At 40.1% G+C, this 20,613-nt stretch overlaps 1 protein-coding gene across 1 annotated transcript in view; it reads right to left on the minus strand.

Annotated features, from left to right (window-relative positions):
- Positions 1-20,613, minus strand: part of PLCL2 (phospholipase C like 2) — a 267,613-nt gene that overhangs the window by 75,834 nt on the left and 171,166 nt on the right. Inside the window, exons 2-3 of the mRNA XM_007936615.2 lie at positions 6,824-9,310; positions 3,273-3,476 (exon numbers count right to left, since the gene is read on the minus strand). Of these exons, the coding sequence (XP_007934806.1) occupies positions 3,273-3,476; positions 6,824-9,310 (2,691 nt within the window). The remainder of the gene's footprint in view (positions 1-3,272; positions 3,477-6,823; positions 9,311-20,613) is intronic.

The raw sequence follows: 20,613 nt of genomic DNA on the forward strand, positions 1-20,613 counted from the left end.
TGAAGATGTTCTGTTTGCTTTTGGTAATCACAGGATCCATTAGGACAATCTAAGGTCCATGGTTAGGGTGACTATACAATTAATTGTTCCAACAGGGACACCTCTAAGAATTAAAGGGGGGATTATTACTAATTATGCTAGGAAAACGCGTATATAAACAAGTCTGTCCCAGGAAACCTGGGATGTGTGGCCACCCTATGTACAGGTATTTTTTTTCTCACCTCCACACAGGCTTATATGTTGTTTATGTTTCCATGAACATTCTCCTTTCTCATAAAGAAACGGGTATATTTCTGATACACTATTTATTAATAAAAGGTTAGAAAATGAAGTGTAATCAAAGTCCTGATGCCATATCTACGTATCTGTACGTTCTGAGGCAGCACCGTGGCACTGTCTTCACAGGAGGGCAAGCTTCAGCAGCGTAGGCTGCCAGCAATGGAACATTCTGGAGAGGGGATTTCCTCAAACCACCCTTCCTTCTCACTTGGAACCTTCAGATTATAAATGGGACATGAAAAAAATGAAATAAGATCATATTTCTAAGGTTAATTTTGGGTCAGGCACAATATAACATTACAGAAATAAAAAGCTATATTTAAAATTACAGGCTGTCCAAGACCTTTCTTAAATTTCCCATCAATATTTAATCTATTGGCTTAGCTCGCTTTAATAAACTAATTCTTACACAGGGAAAAACCATTAAGTCACTAAAAAAAGGACTATAAAATATTATAAGAGTTGTAATATTGCTATAACAATAATTTAAATTTAATTTTAAATATTGTACAACTTATGTTATCAGGTGGAATTAAAAACAGATCAGTAAAGCCAGGGATGTAATGCAGAATAGCTATTTCAAATATACATTATAACAAAAAGTAGCTCACAATTAAAAAAAAAATCTAAACAAGCTAATACGTTCTGTCTTATTATTTCTATAACAACACAACTATAAATTTATATGCAAATAAATTTATGCCATAAAGCGTCACCATCTGCCAAGAAGAGGAGGGGCAGGGAAGCAAGAAGTACTGAGCTATTCCTGTGCCAAATACAGGGGTGGGTAGAGGCTGTAGAGGTTGCTGGTGTCCATAGAATCTCATACTGAGACTCCGAGAACTTAGCCATGGTCCCACTCCTGCTCTGGATCGGCCCTCAGCCATGAACTAGGTCCTGGGCATTAACCCTTGTCCAGTCTATCACACTGTCACCTACGTGGGTACCCTCACCCCCAATCTAAGATCTCAGAAGTCTCTGTTAAAAAATGTCAAATGAACAAATGTCACTGCAAGATCGCCACGGCAATCAGTGAAATATCTAAAGGATTGAATCATGTTAGGTTTTGGTCAATGAAATCGGGCTGTAGAATATCTAATGATTTTATTTGTGGCTTTGGCCTAAAAAGCATTTACAAATGTCGGCTATTTCTTTTGGCTTCTTACCATTAAGTTTAAGAGCTGGGAACTAACTAGGTAGGCTGGGTCACATCATGGAAAAGCTTTTCAAACCTTTCCATTTTTACCCCTTTTTCCTATCACTTCAATTTTTTCCCCAAAAGTAATCTAAGTACAAGTTTCCCATGTTGGTTTGCTCCTCAGTCTCCTTCACTGAGTAGATTCTAGTAGATAGGATGCCTCCTTGAGGACACAGGCTATTCCTGTTCATCTCTGTGGCCCCTTCCACACACAGCACAGTGCCTGACCCAAGGTTTGCCATATTCATTTGACCTGGCCTTCCTCCCTTCTGCAAGGTGGGAGCCACTCTCTGTGGTTTGCCTGTAGTATCTGAAGTTCAGTCCCCCTATCTCTTACATAATTCTGAACTCCAAGCTGGAAATAGCAGGGAATGGAATGTGCTACTGCACTGGAACCTAGGAAAACAGTTCAAATACAACTTGTTAAAGGTAATAAAATGATAAGCTGTTAAAATATTGCATTCTTTTGAGTTGTACTTCCAGATCCTATTCATTCAAAGCCTAAAGAAGCATTTTCCAAAATGTCCTTTTCAGCTCTTTTGGTTTTAGAGATTGTCCCCCATGGTCAAGTCAATTTGTGAAACGGCATACTAACTATATCCATCTGCCTCTCAGGAACTCACTGTGTCAGCAAATATAAGGCCCTGAGAAGTTCTAAGATAAAGAATTCTGATTAATTTTTTCAAATCAGTATTTCCCAAAATTATTTCACCACAGGACCCTTCTCCAGGGAATATTTACTAACATCCTAAGGAACCAAGGTTCCTCAGAACCCACTATGGGAAATGCTGGAATGCTGGTCTAAGGTGCTCCTCCCCAACCCTGAGTTGTATAAATCCCTCTTAATTATACCGTTCAGATCAATTTATAAACAGCAACACTTATTTCTGTTAAGGTTTATGATGCCAGTTCTGCTTTGTCCTTGACCACAACAGGCTACATCAGAAGCCCTGTGTTTTACGAGCTTAGCTTGTGCTTTCAGTGTGGAGGAGGTGGGAGGAAAGGCCCCTTACCATCCCCCAAGCACCCTGCATATGGAAGGATGATGGCCTGGCCCATCTGGAAGGGGTGTCCAACTTACTCACAACAAGTTCTGACCTTACTCACAAGGACATCTTACAGTTTCGACTATGTTTGGAGCTCAAAATGAATGTTGTTTACCCTCTGATTTCTCTCACAGACTTGTAACAATTCAGAAAGTACAACAAGAGCAAGATGAGATTAAGAAAATGCGAGAAATACCTTAAGTGCAAAAGTGTAATATTCTAGGTGTCCTAAGGACATGCCGTTAATGTTTAGCTGCTAACAGATCACAGGTGTCTCAGAGCAGCTGCTACAAGGAAGGAAACCAACACACAGTCTAGAATCATGTGATAGAAGCAACTGCCCCTTAAGGCATATAAGATTTTTTTTTTAATTATTCTCACACCACTTTGAAAAATGAAAACAAAATAAAAATGAGTGCAACAATGGCTGGTAACAGTAGGAACAAAAAAACCTCTTTACTACAATGTGTGGAAAATGGCACATTTTTTAGAAATCTATCCAGACATACTTCTTGAGAAGCTAGTCACTTTAATCCAACAGAAGTAAGTACCTCTGAATCTTGCTTTTTAAAATGACAACAACAAACACGAAAGTCCCTCAAAGACAGCAAAGTCAGGGAATTCTTTTTCCAACATAGGTAAATGAAGCATGAGAGTGGAACGCGCACATTAGCAAGACCTCTGACATGCCTGCTGTTGTCTTGTGATACCTTGCACCCAGGCTATGTGAAGTCCGAACAATGACTCACCGTATCATAAGTCGTTACGATCTTCTTCAGAACCTCAGGCACGATTCCCTGCAACTCCATTGTGGGGTACTGCTCGCTGAGATTCAGCACCACCAAGGGGTTGTTATCAGGCCCCAGAAAGCGGGGAGACACTGCCAACATGCACTGCATGAGGTTGGCCACGGAGGAGAGACCACACAGCTCCTTGAATGACACCACTGCATTCTGTTAAGCAGAAAGAAGGGAGGCACTTTATAACCAACCGGGGTTTTAATTTCTCATGTATATGATACTTGACATACTTGATTATACTTGAACCTCCTGGTACAACAATTATTGGCAATGTTATGATCAAATTGGCTAATGATTATTTTATCTTGGGAGAAATGGGTATTTTCCAAAGTCAATATAGTTGTAGACATTTGTAAAACCAATTTATCAAGTGCCGAAAGTGTAAATAAGTCAAATTCTTCTGAAGGGCAAAGCCTCTTTCAGATCAAAGTGCACAGTAACACTAACATAGATATGCAATTAAGAGCAAACAAAAAGAATGGCTTCTGCATTCAAAAAAGGTAAAGATTAAACACACAAAATCAAATCAGGTGCAGACTAAGTATGAAACACGTCAGCCATCTGAAAAGGAAAGGAAAATTTGTGAGGCAGAACCATGACTATCTCTTACCTCTTATGCCTCTAAACCTAAAGGACCTTTGAGGACATTGCTGTTTATCGGCTGGTTGTGTCCAGTGAGGTGTCTTGGTTACAACATCTTCCCCTATTCATGTCTTCACTGATATCAGTGCTCCTTCTTTCTTTCTTTCTTTTTTTTTTTTTTAAATCACCAGACAAATGTCCTAAAAGATCCATTAAAGAAAGCCCTTCAAAGATGTAAAATGCCACATCTTAGTACCTTACCAGGTACCAAGCTGTACTAGGCCTTCACACATGGCCTCATTGGATGCTCTCAAGCATGGATGTGGAAACAGAGCCTCAGCTATGATTATAATCTCTCTCTGTTACTTGTCTAAAGTCACACAGGAGTAAGCGAAGGAGTCAAGGTTTTACCTGAAATCCGTCGATGTTGAGGCTCATGCTTTTCATCACTATGCTACAGCACAGTAATAGGAAAATTCTAATCAAAATAGGAGTCAGTTATTCCATACAAAGCTCCTGATCTGGGCTGAGTGTGGCAGCCACAGGGGAGGGATCTAGACTTTCTAGGCCTTCTGCCTCTTGCTCTCAAACACCTTGGTTCTCAGGAATAAAAAAAACTTTAGTTTAAAATAAAAATTCCAGTTTTAATATTGTTTTACACATGGGCATCAAATGATCTATCATTTTGTTTAAAATCACTTTGCTATTGACTATGTATAAAAAGAAATCATTATTGTGACATCAGGACCTCTGGTAGCATAGTGCCTAAGGCACTTGACTGCTAACCAGAAGGCTGGCACTTCAAACCCCACCAGCCACTCCTCGGAAGGAAGGTTGGGCAATCTACTTCCATAGTGATACCGTCTCGGAAACCCAAGGAGGGGTCGCTATGAGTCGGGTTGCTATGACTCGACGGCACATAACAACAACAACATTGTGACATCTAAAGTGGGATCCCCCAATCATTCTGTCACACCTCCCTGCTTTATCTTCTTCACAGCACCTGTATCAGCAGTTATCCTATTTGTCTATTCCCCTGCACATTCTTTCCCCTTCCCACTGCCCACCCGCAATCAAATAAAAGCTCCTTGAAGGCAGGCAGTTGACCTGTTTGTGCACTGCTGCTGCCTCCCTCCGGGCCTCCCCAGCCTGCCGCGCCAGGGCTCATCAAACATGGCCACCGACTGCTCTTGTTAGGTCAGCACAGGCACCGGCTTTCGAACAGATGATGCTGGCCTTCTGGGGGATCCTCAAGGGGATTCCACGTGACACTCACCACAGCAGCCAGGGGGCTGGGAATAGTGTGGCTCACTCAGAGCTGAAAGTTTACCAAGCCACTCTCACCCTCAAAAACAGGGAAATGTCTTTCACATTTCTGTTAAGCATATATGTTGAGGGAAAGAAAATAATTTTTCTCCTTTATGGGAAGGTCTTTTAATTAACAATGAATTCACGGAATTGGTTGATGAGTAAAATATGTTGAAGTTTCTGAGTCAGATTTTACTTACTGGGGGCATTCTTCACATAATGGTCACTTAAAAAATAAATAAATCCAGCTTCATAAATAGGCACTGAGCACCTATCGAGCACAAGGCATCTCACACACTAAGGTGAGTGCCAAGGTCTCTAGGAGAGAGCCCATGCTGTTTGGTGGTGGAACACTCGTGGGCCCTAGTAGACCAATAGGTGCTTAATTAAGTACATAATTCTGTAATGATTGCTTTCAGCCATTATATATTCAGAGGTAATTATGATCTCAGGCTACTAATAAATACAGGCAGAGACACCTCATTTATTTTATTTAAACAATTAAATGGCTGTGTTTTCAAATGTGACTAAAACCAAGAGGAGGCTCAGTATGCAAACACACTGCCTGGTTCAAGGGCCTGCTATATTCCAGGCACTACAGCTTGTGAAGGAGCTCTGGTGGCACTATGGTTAAAGCACTGGGCTGCCAACCAAAAGACTGGTGGTTCAAACCCATCAGTCGTACCATGGGAGAAAGATGAGGAAGTCTGTTTCCATAACGATTTACAGCCTTGGAAATCCTATGGGATGGCTATCAATCCGAATTGACTCAAGCACAGTGGGTTTTGGAATAGCTGGTGGTGCAATAAAGTGCTCGGCTGCTAACCAAAAGGCCAGCAGTTTGAAGCCACCTGTAGCGCCACAGGGGAGAGATGTGGCAGTTTGCTCCCATAAAGATTTACAGCCTTAGAAACCCCATGGGGCAGTTCTACTCTGTCTTATAGGATCACTATGAGTCAGAACGGGAGCTCTGGTAGCATAGTGGCTAAAGCACTTGACTGCTAACCAGAAGGCTGGCGGTTCAAACCCACCAGCCACTCCTCGGAAGGAAGGTTGGGCAAACCTACTTCCGTAGTGATACTGCCTCAGAAACCCAAGGAGGGGTCGCTATGAGTCGGGGCCGACTCGACGGCACATAACAACAACAACATGAGTCAGAACAGACTTGATGGCAACAGGTTTGGTTTTTGGTTTGTATAGCCTCATATGAAAGGACTACAATATCTCCCTTTTATGTTGACAGGTCATCAGTTCGTGTTCTAGTTGTGGAGTATTCAGAAATACCAGAGATTCCACACACAATGATGGGGAAAGTGGGGCACTGTTAATCAGTCACTCACAGGGATTAGGATGACAGTGTGTAAGACAGCATCAAGACTGGTTTAATTCTAACATGGAATCAGTGTTTTCAACATCAACTATAGTTTTGGAAATTTAAATGATGAAACATGAGGCTAGTGCTAAACATTCTAATAACCAATTAGAAAAACAAATTATTTTAAATCAAACATGCTCATTATAAAACAAAATCTGGAATACTCATAAACTATGCACATACACACACTAAGTAGGAAAATTGTCAAGTAAATGCTTAACCACAAGAACATTACCTGCATGTTCTCTCTCAGATCCGTGGCATCCCGTATCGGGGGCTGGGCATTCTTGAACACCTCATCTACAGTTTTAATCCACAATGTTCTCAATGAAGCATATTCCCTGGATTTCTTCCCTTTACGCACAGACAGGCCCCTCTTATGAGGTTTCCCTCCTCCTCTTCGGTTAGTGATAGCCACGTGGACAAATAAAGAAGCATGTGCTAGGACCTCTCCAGTCAGTGACTGCAGGGGCACGTGTCGGTAGCCCGTCTGTAAACATTCAAAGGGAATTGTGTACTGACCTATAAATTCATCCCCGATGTAATCATCATCTAGCACTACAAAGCGCACCATAGCTAGTTCGGGTAGGTTGATTTGAAATTCAAAGCTTTCATCAAAAATGGGAGTGTCTCCATTCTGATGCACTGTTTTTGTCCTTTGTTCTGCACAGTCAGCAGGGATTCCATGAATTTCAACATAGACGTAAGGATCCACCACGTCACCTTTGGCACCTGATCCTTTGGGTTTGGGAAAATTCTGCCCACTGATGATTTTAATATGGAGAAGCTGAGGCGAGACTCCTGGGACAGAGTCTTTTGTATTGGCGCTGAAGAAGGAGACTTCCTCCCTCATGATGGCTGGCCGAAGGACATAGCCACAGTTCCCATTCTGTCTAAACCAGCCGATATTCAGGTCCATCATCAATCCTGGTGTCTGGAAGTTCATGGCTACTATCTGACAACCACATTTCCAAAAATCTTGAGGGTTCATGTTACTAGAGTCAATTCTCATTGGACTAGGAAAAACCCGAGCAAGAAAACGTTTGTTGTAATTTACAAAGTCCCCTGGATTTTCATTGGCGTATTTACTGGCAAGCACTTCATTAAATGAACAGACTTCCCAGTACTTCTGAGCCTGAAATGACACCTGAAATTCTTTGAACTGAACAGATTTACAGATGCTGACCAGCTCAGAGAGCTCTTTACAAAGCTGAAATCGCTTCACAGGCACATGGTTGGATTGTTCCACATTTTCCTTCCCCATCCTCTGAGACATTTCTGCTCCCTCATCTTCATCAGTAACATCTCCTTCTACTCCACAGCAATTTGAGGAAAGCTTCTTTGCTTTAATCAGTATTTTCCCTTTTAGGACATCTGGGGATGGCAGATAAGATTCCTCAACATTAGGTGACGTTGTATAGAGCTTGTCGTCTAAAATTTTCTTCATGTGTTGAACCATTACCTTCTGCTGTTTAATAGAACAGTGGTTTTCTAAACACAAAATAAGAGGATACTCAGAGGCAAAGAATGCATACTTGTTAATAATATCAATGACGCTGCGGAAGACTATCTGAGAGGTCATGGTATGGCCTGTGTAAATTACAGGTTCATTATCTGGCCCATCCCATACATCTAACTCAACACTCCGGCAACCCATTTTAAGAGCGCGAATGTATCCTGTGATATCAGAGGGACCCCGGAACTGATCCTCTATTAAGTATGTATTATGAGATGAGTTTATAAAGTAATGAGACAAAGGCTGCTTCATATCCTGACAGACCTTCTTATGTTCCGGATCAAATATGTAACAGTCAGGTGACATAAGGTAATTAGTGAACCCGTCTATGGAGAGCCAGCCCTTTTCCTGACCCTCTTTGGATGGCTCATATTTATGAATAATTTCAAGGCTAATTTCCTCATTTATATGGGCCACACCCTGTTCTGCCTCAAGAAACATCATAAGGTCCTTGGTATCAAGGAATTCTTTATTGCTTGAAAACTGAACTAAAAGGAAATAAATTTCAGGTCTAGTGCAAAGCTCATGGAAAACCTCAACAAATTCTTCCTTTGTGACTTCAGTACCAGCTTTGTCCTTGGATTTGTGCAATTCTTTGAACTTAAGCTCAATTTTGCTTGTTTTCAAACCAGGATTGAGGTTTCTGATACACTGCACAGCATTACACAGAGTTATATGTCCAAGGTTGTCTACATCTATTTCACTAAACATTTGTGAAACCCAAGAAGTCCTCATGTTGTCTTGGCTACTTTCTAACATATCAAGTGTATGTTTTCCATAAGAAATTAGGTACCGCAGTCCAGTTACCCAGATGTTCGCAACATCTGCAGAGTTGGCAACCAAATCAAGTGACTCGTAATTCTCTCCATATATGACTGAAAATGCACAATCTTCAGATATCTGGTCAGAAATGCCATTGCTGCGGAATATGTCTGTATTTTTTCCTGTTCTCACTTCCTTGATGGACTTAATATCAATCTTGGCTTTCTCAGAATCCTTCTTGGATGGCTCCCACCTTAGGCTCTGCATGTCAGCATCCAGTAAAAAATATCTGTGGTAAATTCTAGAGTTGGACCGAATCTTTTTGAGTTCTGAACCCTCAACCATTGAATTGATACAATCACTTGCACTGCTGATTTTCTTCTCTGTTGGCATGCTGCTGAATGACACTGTCTTCTTCCGTTCTCTTTTCTGTTTTGTACCATCCTATAGTGATGGGGGGAAAAGAAAACTGAATTAGAATAACACAAACATCGGTTTCTATCTTATGACCTTGGGGGGGGGGGCTGTTAGGATTTCCTGTCTTGTATCCTATGATGAATGATACTCATTCACTTCTAAAGCTGAGAAGTGGCTTTGGACTTTACAGCCCAATACCAACAGGTAAGAAATCATTATGAATAACTGTAGTTCACTTGTGTCAAGAAACACAATTTCAATAACACAATAAAATCTTGTATACAAAACTGGCTACATAATTTGCAGGGCCCAATGCAAAATGAAAATGCAGGATGTTTTGCTCAAATATTATTGAGAATTTCAGGATGACAGAAGAGAATTAAACCAAATGTGGGGCCTTTATGAGTGTGGGGCATTGTGTGGCCTTGTGTGAATGTATAGGTTGTATGTCTATGAAGCCAGCCTTGCATGTATACACCAGTGTTTCTCAAAGGCTTGTTGCCAAATCACTCACCTCAGAATCACCTTGGCTGCCTGGTTAAAAGCAGTTTCCTAGGCCAATGAAATCAGATCTCTGAGGGTGGTGCCCAGGAATGGGCATTTCAGGCAGCATCAAAGGTGATGGGCATGGACAGTGCGACCTGTAAACCACTTTTTGATCGCTTGGAATCACTAAGATATCTGAGCTATTTCTGGAAACGATATACACCAAAACTAGACACAACCAAGTATAAATTATTAAAGACCAAAAGTGTGTTAAATGGGTAGATTCTGGAATTCCAGCAGAATTTGCTGGCTCTTCAGAGTCGCGTATGAGTCATGGTTCTAAATAATTTAGACAGAAATGGTTTTATTGTTGCAGGCTGTATTATTAAGTCCAAATGGGAGGCCTAGATTACAGCTGAAGGTGCTACTAAAGTTTTAGAGTTGGGTTTACTGAAACCTAGTACTATGCACCAAGCTAATGCATAGAAAAATGTCACCTATGTACTTTCAATACTAATAGGTTCGTGTATTACCACTATGAAGTGAAAAGTGTTAAGCAGCATCTGTTTCTAAAGAAGTTAGTATCAACAATAGTATACTCAGCTTGCCTACATATTGTAGCAGGATCTCACCCTAAGAAGCTGACACCACATTACTGTGTGTGTTTACAGGTACCTTTATTATTATTTTAATTGCTTAAATGACCTCACAAAAACTTTTGCAACTTTAACTTAAGAAAAGATTATACTCCCTTTCAGGAAGTATACAAATACTGCTGTGAAATTAAAAAAAAAAAAAAATTCACTGTATTCCTAGATAAGGAATAGGGATGGGGGTTGGGATTATATTACTTTGATGGCAATAAAGAAAAGAGCATGCAAATTATTGTGCAAAGGAAATTCTAATTTTCCTGCTCTGGATAAAATCTACTTTGAATAAAATGTCTATATTTTAAAAAGCTATTATGCTATTTTCTATGCCTGAAATTCGAAACCACTTTTACTTCTTGAGTATTTATACTTTCTAAAGCAATTTGCAAAGGGTAATTAAACTTAAACTTTAAATCATATGGGTATCATTTCCCTCAAAGTTTCAAAATGAACCATAGAGAATTTTGTGATCTGAGAGCCAAGATAACACATAAAAGCCACAAGGCAGAGTATTTCTTTACAATCGTATCCTCAGAACAATAAAGTGCAAAAGACATAAAAACTGGTAATCGTATCCATAAGATGCATTGTATTATAGCCGTTTGAAATCCCTAAAGCACAGATTGTATTCTATCTATTCAAAAGAGTTGGCATGAAATTAAATTTGTAATCAGCCATGCATAAAAGCATGAAACAAATGTATAAATTTCTTTTTTTCAGAATGAAGGCTGCCTATATTTTTAAAAAGACATATCTACCTTTATTAAAGACAGAATACCAATTACATAAGAGAAGTTTATTTTCCTTATAAATTATATATTAAAGGTGCCATTCGTGAAAAGAAAGCACAAAGATAACTGGAAACATATACAGCATTTTCTTAACACTGCAATCTTTCATTATGCCATTTTTATATATGGGTTAATATTACTCTACCATCACATTCTAATTTGTTAGAAATGATACATTTCAAATTCACAGGTCTCTTTGTGGCTAAGAGGGGGAAGCCGAATTGTATGCACGTATATGCTCACATGCCCACATCTGTGCAACAGGCAGCAGCTTAAACATCGGACTTGTGGCTGTGAAAACATTGTCTTGCTCTTCACAAACTAGTCCAGGCTTTGGTCCCTTGACTTCTGATCATCGACTGCAGACACAAGAACGTGCCAACCCCCAAGCACAGGCTGATATAAGAACAGTGGGGACACCTCCTTCCCAAGACTTCTATCACTTCTCCTCCTATCTATTGTTGGCTGGAACCATCCTGTCCTCTCCACAGCACACACAGGAAGGGTTTATGTTCCTCCTCCTCACTAGCATTTAAAGCTGTAAGTAAACATCTCAAGGGGAAAAGCTTGCTTAGAGACCAGCAAGGAGGAGAACAGGTGCCAGCCTGCACTCTTTCATGGGGTGGACCTAAATCACTGGCTGGAAGCCACAGGGTGATGTGATGACAATAGAGGGAGGCAAGCTGGTCTCCCACAACAGGGACAACAGAACAGAAGCACTTGTGTGAGAAGGGAGGAGGAATCGAGTCCATGCCCCTAACCTGCCTAACTCTCTGGAATCTTCATCCCACTCCTCATCTCCACCGGTGTTTACTCTCTAGCCCAGCAGTGACTAAGTACTTGCCTAAGCCAAGCAGCTGATCCACAGCAGAGTTACCTATTTCTTTGTTGCTTCTTAATACAGGAATGGTTTAAATTTAACAATGAGAAGTGATCAAACTATATGTGCTATACATAGTTATTATTCTTTTTCTTAATTAAAGAAAAGAAAACTAAATGCATATAATTTATAAGAACCAGTCACCTAAAGCAACAAAAACAATGCAGGTTTCTTCTGAGACAAAGATGCCTTAAAATAAATTTTAAAGTGGTATGAACCATGTCTCAGAGCTGACTGGAATACTGTAAGCACTCATTACCTAAAGATTCTGAGGGCTGAATAGAACAGAATGTACTTTGACCCACTGATGCCTTTCTGACATTTTACCAGAACTCACTAACTTCAGCAGAGAGGAAAAAAAAGAAAAGAAAAGAGAAAACAAATGCCAGACAGGAAGAAAACCTGTCTTCCATATCACAGGATTTAGAACTGGAAAGCAACTCAAAGATTCATTTATTCATTTAACCAACACATATTTACTAACTAACAATTCTGTGCCAAGGATACTTATAGGTAAAGCAATGAACACAAAGCCATTATGTTTAATGCTAAGGAAATTTTTCTGCACTACAGTGATGAAGGAAAAATAAAAATGTTTATAGAACTTATACTTAGCATTAAAAATGGAAATAACCATATTGAGTCCTATGGAAAACATATTTATTTCTAGTAAGACTGTCTACTATAGAAGAAGATTGGCACTGCCATTTAGCCACTAAAATCATCATCCAGAATATTGAAGAAGTAGTAACACATGGTCAAGGAGTTCTGGTGGTGTAGTGGGTAAGGCATTTGCCTGCTAACCAGGTCAGAGGTTCAAAACTTGCTCCACAGGAGGAAGATGAGGCAATCCATTTCTGTAAGGATTTACAGTGCTGGAAACCCAATGGCAGTCACTATGAGTCAGAATCAACTCTATGGCAGTGAGTAACACGTGGTCAGTTTTATAAATTTTCATCCTGAAATGAGGTAACAAGTAGGCACACCTCGTTTCTTCTGCTGGCAAAAAGGTGCTTGACACTGACCTAATTGATCTAGTTCATTCTGGAAAAGAGGAGAATGAAGGAGGTGCTTAAGTCTTATCTAAGGGCTCACAGTCAATGCCCTGCTGGAAGGGATTTACCTCTGCTTTTCCACTGTATTTCATAACCAATTTGTTTCCATTTTCTGTTGGATAATTCCCCAATAAACTTTATTGGAGGTGGGGGGATGCATCACATCCAAATTCAATATACTGGCAAAAATAGTGAATGGGTCAAGACAGTGATTGTGGTGTGTGGGTGTGGGTATTTCAGAAAATAAGGGGTACAGTTAGGAAATAAAGCAATCATTTACCCCTCTAGTTTGTTTTCAGTTACATTTTTTATTTTAATTCCAATTATAGGTAACATTAAATAAAGGTTTTGTTTATCAAAGGGGCCTAGGAGTAAAGAGAATTAAGAAACACCAGGTTATAGAAATTTCTGGCCTAAAATACAGAAAAATAACACACAAAAAAAATAAGAAACAACCTGAGGTCCATTATATGAACACAGCAAGTCCTCACCTTTCTTCAGCTCAATAACAAACTCTGAATTGAAAGATTAAGTCATGCAGGGCACATCAAGGTTACCTTGCAAGGTTCCTCACACATCTTTCAAACGCTGATGTGCTATCCAAGATGAGCAGAAAGAAGAAGAAGAAAAAAAGATATGGAGCTAAGTGGTCACTCTAAAGGTCATTTTATAAAATAAGATGAATTTTAAAAGAATAAAATATAGAAACTCGAAGAAAAGCTAAACCAAAAACAAACAAAACAACAACCAAACTTATTGCTGTCAAATCGAGTAAATTCATAGTGACCTCTCCTTGTGTTTCCAAGGCAGTATCACTACGGAAGTGGGTTGCCCAATCTTCCTTCCAAGGAGTGGCTGGTGGGTTTGAACCACCAGCCTTCTGGTTAGCAGTCAAATGCCTTAGGCACTACGCCACCAGAACTCCCTGAAGAAAAGCTATGTATGGCCAAATACTGCTTCCTGCTTACACAGAAGGGCATTTGATTATAAGTAACAGCTAGTTAATTGGCTCATGGCTGCCTCTCCTCAGCAGGTCCTGTCTTCCATGATGCTGTCTATTGTATCTGAAAATCCCACCCTGATCCAAGTTTGGTAAGGACTCCATGAGGGCACAGATTTGATAATGGCTAGGGAATCTATAGTTTATGTGACAGTCACAAATTGGGAGCAAGGAAATTGCAGATGGCGGCTCTGGATTCAATTAGCCACAAGAGAACATCACTCCCACTCCAACAAGAAAAAGCCAGACAATCTATAAAGTCATAACTTCCTGAACTCATCAAAATTTGAAGCCAGTGGTGCACTGAAGGTACCAAGCGAAAGCTGTGGTTGCAAGGTAATCAAGGAAACTGAATTCCAAAGAGTGACAAGGCCTCCCAAGGAGAGACAGGACCCAGAAGCTTTCACTTTCAACAGAATGCGGGAGGAAAAGGTGGCCACCATGGCAGCAGATAAGAAGAAATGAATTAAAATTTTAAGGAATTCCTCAAGGCTGAGTGTGGGTTAGTATACATGTGTAAAGTAACTTGGAATTCCAGACACAGGGAATTTGCAATCACTTGTAAGTCTTCTCCATGGGGCCTACATCATGTGCTCTTGAGAAAGATTGGGCCTGGCTGGGGAAAGAGCTCATCTCAAGGGTACAGGCATGCAGGAGGTGATGGTTGCTTCTAGGGACAGTGTGTAATTCTACCTTTTTTCCAATCCTCTCATATGAAGCAAAAGCCTGACATCATGGGGCAGAGGCAGGAAAATCTCTTGTTCCTAGGGCCACAGGAGAAGGACAGAAGCAAAATCTATCTAGCTATCTCCAGAAGCAAGAAAAAAGTCACTGCCCCCAGGGCAGTGGTAGAAGAACCCTTTGGACCCAGAATCCTATACCAATAAAGCAGACCTCTGCTACCACTCAGGGAAGGGCAGGAAACTATCACCTGCCCAAACTCATCATAGATACAAGTAGAGTTTAGGTGCCATGGGATGTGGGGCAGGAATGCTGAGAAGAACCTGCCTCCGAGTATCAGATGTTCAGGGCTGTGTAAGACTGAAACTGGACCAAGTGAACCAAGAATCCCTCTTGACCTACTATAAAGCCCAGTACTGAGTAGCAAGCAGTATACCACTGGAGGAGGTATAAGATCATGGAAAAGGACCCTCTGTGACCCAGTCATGTGACAGCTGTAAGTTGAGGGTGCAGTAGATAGGTGCAGTCAACCTTTCAACACCCTAGCCTTAACTCAAAACACAAGGTCCCAGTGGCCAATTGGTAGTGGAGTTTGAAGTCAGTGGTTCAGCGAAAGTAACAACAGGAACTAAAAACTCAAATGCAGCTCAATTACTGACTACACTGACTCAACTTCCCCAATATGAATAACCTACCAGAGGAGGCATGCCCACTTCTGGGCATAAGTACTATTTATCTCAGGCTTTATTAGACAAGATTTCCAGCATTCAATAAAAATGACAAGATATATAAAAAGAAAAACCTATGGACAAGAGACAAAGCGACCAACAGAATGAGACTCAGAGGTAGCCCAGATGTTGGAATTATCAGAAAGGGACTTCAAAGTAACTACCATTAATATATTAAAGCATCTAGTGGAAAAGGTGGACAACATGTATGAATTGATGGAATGTTTCAGCAAAGAGATAGAAATGATTAAAAAAAAAAAGTACAACGGAAATGCTATTTAAAAACCCATTCATTATCAGAGATGATAAATTCCTTTGATGGATTTATAAGCAAGACGGGGCATAGCCAAGGAAAAAAATCAGTGAACTTGAAGAGAGGTCAATGTAAATTATCCAAAATAAAACACAAAGAGACAAGAATAAAAAAATGCAAAGTGGAGCAACAAAGAGCTATTGTGTGACGTATGTAAAAAGGGAATCGCAGGACGAAAAGAGAAAGAATACAGAGGAATATTTGAAGAGATAATGTCCTAGAATTTTCCAAAATAAGAAGTTCCAAGAGCCTGTGTAAGACTAAACACACACACACACACACACACACACACACATATCTAGACATAGCATAGTCAAACTGCTAAAAAAAAAAAAAATAGAAAGAGAAGAACTTTAAGGCAGTCAGAGAGAAAAAGAAAATACAGAGGAAGAAATGTAAGAATTACAGTTCAGATGGATTACAGGTGGATCACCTGTATCTAACTTATATCTAACCACAAGTTGTTTACTTGATCAATAGTTTATAAATACACTGCATATAATGAATACTTTTATTAAAAAGTTATTCACTTCTATAGAAGTATAGTCCCTAAGTTTCCCAGGGCTACAAAGGTGTCCTTAACTTAGATTTTAGTCTTTGAGGGGTCACTGGTAGATTTCAGAAGCATCACAACCTGTAATAGATTCTGAAAATGATGTGCAAACCCATCTCCCTTTCCTTTAAGAAGTTTAGAACCATGGCTTTATTAATGCTAACTTTAGAAGGCAAAGAAAAATGATTATCATTTCATAAGGAAGAATACCAGCTTTAAAAGTTAGAGTAAAGGTCCTAAGGGATTCTAAAGGAAATTTAAGGTTATCCGAAAGAGAAAAGACAGAAGAGAAGAGACATGAAAGATAAAGTATATAGTTTATAGATAAAAGTATTAGAATTTTATTGGTCAAAATAGTAAAATCAATCACAGAAAGAATGGTCATTTATAGCGTGAAATGGTTTTCTTTATACCAGGTAGAAAAAAATAATGCAATAGTTTATAAACTTTCTATCTTAGGAATCACTCACAGAAATACTATGAGCCACAAAATGTGACCTAGCACTGTAGGGCTAGGTCAAAAAATGTTTCTATCAGAGTTCTTAGGAAATTAAATGAGCTCATTTTTGAAAAGAGCTTCAAATGCTGCCTGTAATTTTGTATGTTGTATATTGGTGTTGGTGTGTGCCTTCGAGTCAATTCTGACTCATGACAACCGTACTGGACAGAATAAAATTGCTCCATAGGATTTCCAAGGCTATCATCTTTATGGAAGCAGACTGCCGCATCTTTTTCTGCAAAGCAGCTGTTGTTGTTGTTATATGCCGTCGAGTCGGACCCGACTCATAGCAACCCCTCCTTGGGTTTCTGAGGCAATATCACTACAGGGCTGTATAAGACAATCTACTTCCGAGGCAGTATCACTGCGGAAGTAGATTGCCCCATCTTCCTTCCAAGGAGTGGCTGGTGGGTTTGAACTGCCAGCCTTCTGGTTAGCAGTCAAGTGTCTTAGCCACTATGCTACCAGAGCTCCCAAAGCAAAGAAGCTAGTAGGTCCAAACCTTTTGGTTACCATCTGAGTGCTTAACCACTGTGCCACCAGGGCTCCTTATGTCCTATATTAAACTTTATTAAATAAATCAATTTCAAGCTAAGATTTTTTTTTTTTTAATGGAAATAAAACAAAAAGAAGCACCACCATAAATGTATAACTTCAATACCATGATCATTTAGGATTTGTTGAAAGTCAATCTCATTTCACAAGGAACAGAATATTCATCACTCCCTCTGGGCCTAGTTTAACTGACACCATGACTTCCTGCCACCACAGAGTTTTTGAGTACAACCAAGTGCATGTGATGTCCTAGATTTACTGGGAAACTTTCAAAGACAGCCAGATACTGTCTTAAAATAAAGCTTCAAGAGGCTGCTTCCTCACATTTCTAGGAAACAACAAGCAAACCATTTCTCAGTCTTTTGTTAATTTTAAATTTTGTTAATTTAATAAAAAATACAACTGAACTTATGCATAAGTATTCACATATAAGAAAGTACAAATCTGAAGCAATGATCCTCAGAACATTTCTGTCTTAAACACAATCCAATTATTTCAACAAAGCACTTCCTGAATCGGAATTACTCAGATGACTCCTCTGTATCCCATGTTATCTGCAGTGTAGATAAACCTACTGCACTCAAAACAGCTACATATAAAGAAAACAAATTTCCAATTTCTGTAGAAGGAAGCTTTCGAGGTCAGGTTAAAGTCTCCAAATCATTCGATGCCATGGGTTACACATCTGTCTTTAAAAGAAAGGGGATTTTAATCGTGAAATCAGAGGACCATAATGAAAATGCCAGTATCACTTTCACCACAACACTCTTTTGTTGAAATACTTGCACTAACTACTGAAATATTTATTCAAAGTACATTCACAAAATCATAATGTACATCTGTGTCCAATGTAAACGGCAATAAAATTCATTGGTTTTCTCGAGTAATGAAACACTTAACGGCAAGCACTGAGCTCATATAAACAATAGTAGCGACACTTTACATTACAGTGAAAATATTGATGCTAATGAATTTTAATTTATGATCTATAATAATGGTACTTAAGTGGCCCACTTTGGTGTGAAAACTGTCAGTGTTTCTTAACTTTGTACATGGTAATTCTGCATTTAGCACATTATAGTCCTGCTGGCTTCCTAAGCTACAGAGCTGGTGCAAGATGTGGTTATATAACTTTAATTGTTAATAACTGTCTAGTAAATCGTGTTGAACTTTAAAAGGTATGGAAGTTGACTTAAATAATGTGAGTACTTAGCTTCCAATGTGATCAAGTCTAAGTTATACTGTAAGTAAACATTCTTAGGCACAGATTTAATTTTTTTTCCTCTAATTGTGTTGATTCTTCACTACTCCAGGACAGGTTAGAAGGAAGAATTTATTTTTCTCTTTTTTTTCTTTAACTCTTAAATCTGGCATTGCTTGGGTTTGAGAGCAAATGCTGGTAATCAGAGACTAGTCAGGAATAAGAAAAAAAGGAACTCCTCCACGGAGATATGGAAGCAAAGCTATTGACTTGGGCCATATCGAACCCAGCAGAGAAGTAACCATTGTTGTTGTTGTTGTTATGTGCCGTCGAGTCAGCCCTGACTCATAGGGACCCCTCCTTGGGTTTCCGAGGCAGTATCACTACGGAAGTGGGTTGCCCAATCTTCCTTCCAAGGAGTGGCTGGTGGGTTTGAACCACCAGCCTTCTGGTTAGCAGTCAAATGCCTTAGGCACTACGCCACCAGAACTCCCTGAAGAAAAGCTATGTATGGCCAAATACTGCTTCCTGCTTACACAGAAGGGCATTTGATTATAAGTAACAGCTAGTTAATTGGCTCATGGCTGCCTCTCCTCAGCAGGTCCTGTCTTCCATGATGCTGTCTATTGTATCTGAAAATCCCACCCTGATCCAAGTTTGGTAAGGACTCCATGAGGGCACAGATTTGATAATGGCTAGGGAATCTATAGTTTATGTGACAGTCACAAATTGGGAGCAAGGAAATTGCAGATGGCGGCTCTGGATTCAATTAGCCACAAGAGAACATCACTCCCACTCCAACAAGAAAAAGCCAGACAATCTATAAAGTCATAACTTCCTGAACTCATCAAAATTTGAAGCCAGTGGTGCACTGAAGGTACCAAGCGAAAGCTGTGGTTGCAAGGTAATCAAGGAAACTGAATTCCAAAGAGTGACAAGGCCTCCCAAGGAGAGACAGGACCCAGAAGCTTTCACTTTCAACAGAATGCGGGAGGAAAAGGTGGCCACCATGGCAGCAGATAAGAAGAAATGAATTAAAATTTTAAGGAATTCCTCAAGGCTGAGTGTGGGTTAGTATACATGTGTAAAGTAACTTGGAATTCCAGACACAGGGAATTTGCAATCACTTGTAAGTCTTCTCCATGGGGCCTACATCATGTGCTCTTGAGAAAGATTGGGCCTGGCTGGGGAAAGAGCTCATCTCAAGGGTACAGGCATGCAGGAGGTGATGGTTGCTTCTAGGGACAGTGTGTAATTCTACCTTTTTTCCAATCCTCTCATATGAAGCAAAAGCCTGACATCATGGGGCAGAGGCAGGAAAATCTCTTGTTCCTAGGGCCACAGGAGAAGGACAGAAGCAAAATCTATCTAGCTATCTCCAGAAGCAAGAAAAAAGTCACTGCCCCCAGGGCAGTGGTAGAAGAACCCTTTGGACCCAGAATCCTATACCAATAAAGCAGACCTCTGCTACCACTCAGGGAAGGGCAGGAAACTATCACCTGCCCAAACTCATCATAGATACAAGTAGAGTTTAGGTGCCATGGGATGTGGGGCAGGAATGCTGAGAAGAACCTGCCTCCGAGTATCAGATGTTCAGGGCTGTGTAAGACTGAAACTGGACCAAGTGAACCAAGAATCCCTCTTGACCTACTATAAAGCCCAGTACTGAGTAGCAAGCAGTATACCACTGGAGGAGGTATAAGATCATGGAAAAGGACCCTCTGTGACCCAGTCATGTGACAGCTGTAAGTTGAGGGTGCAGTAGATAGGTGCAGTCAACCTTTCAACACCCTAGCCTTAACTCAAAACACAAGGTCCCAGTGGCCAATTGGTAGTGGAGTTTGAAGTCAGTGGTTCAGCGAAAGTAACAACAGGAACTAAAAACTCAAATGCAGCTCAATTACTGACTACACTGACTCAACTTCCCCAATATGAATA

This window comes from Orycteropus afer, unplaced genomic scaffold, assembly GCF_000298275.1.
Source record: "Orycteropus afer afer isolate SDZICR_OR568_19922 unplaced genomic scaffold, OryAfe1.0 scaffold00003, whole genome shotgun sequence".
In the NCBI taxonomy this organism is placed as follows: Eukaryota; Metazoa; Chordata; class Mammalia; order Tubulidentata; family Orycteropodidae; genus Orycteropus; species Orycteropus afer.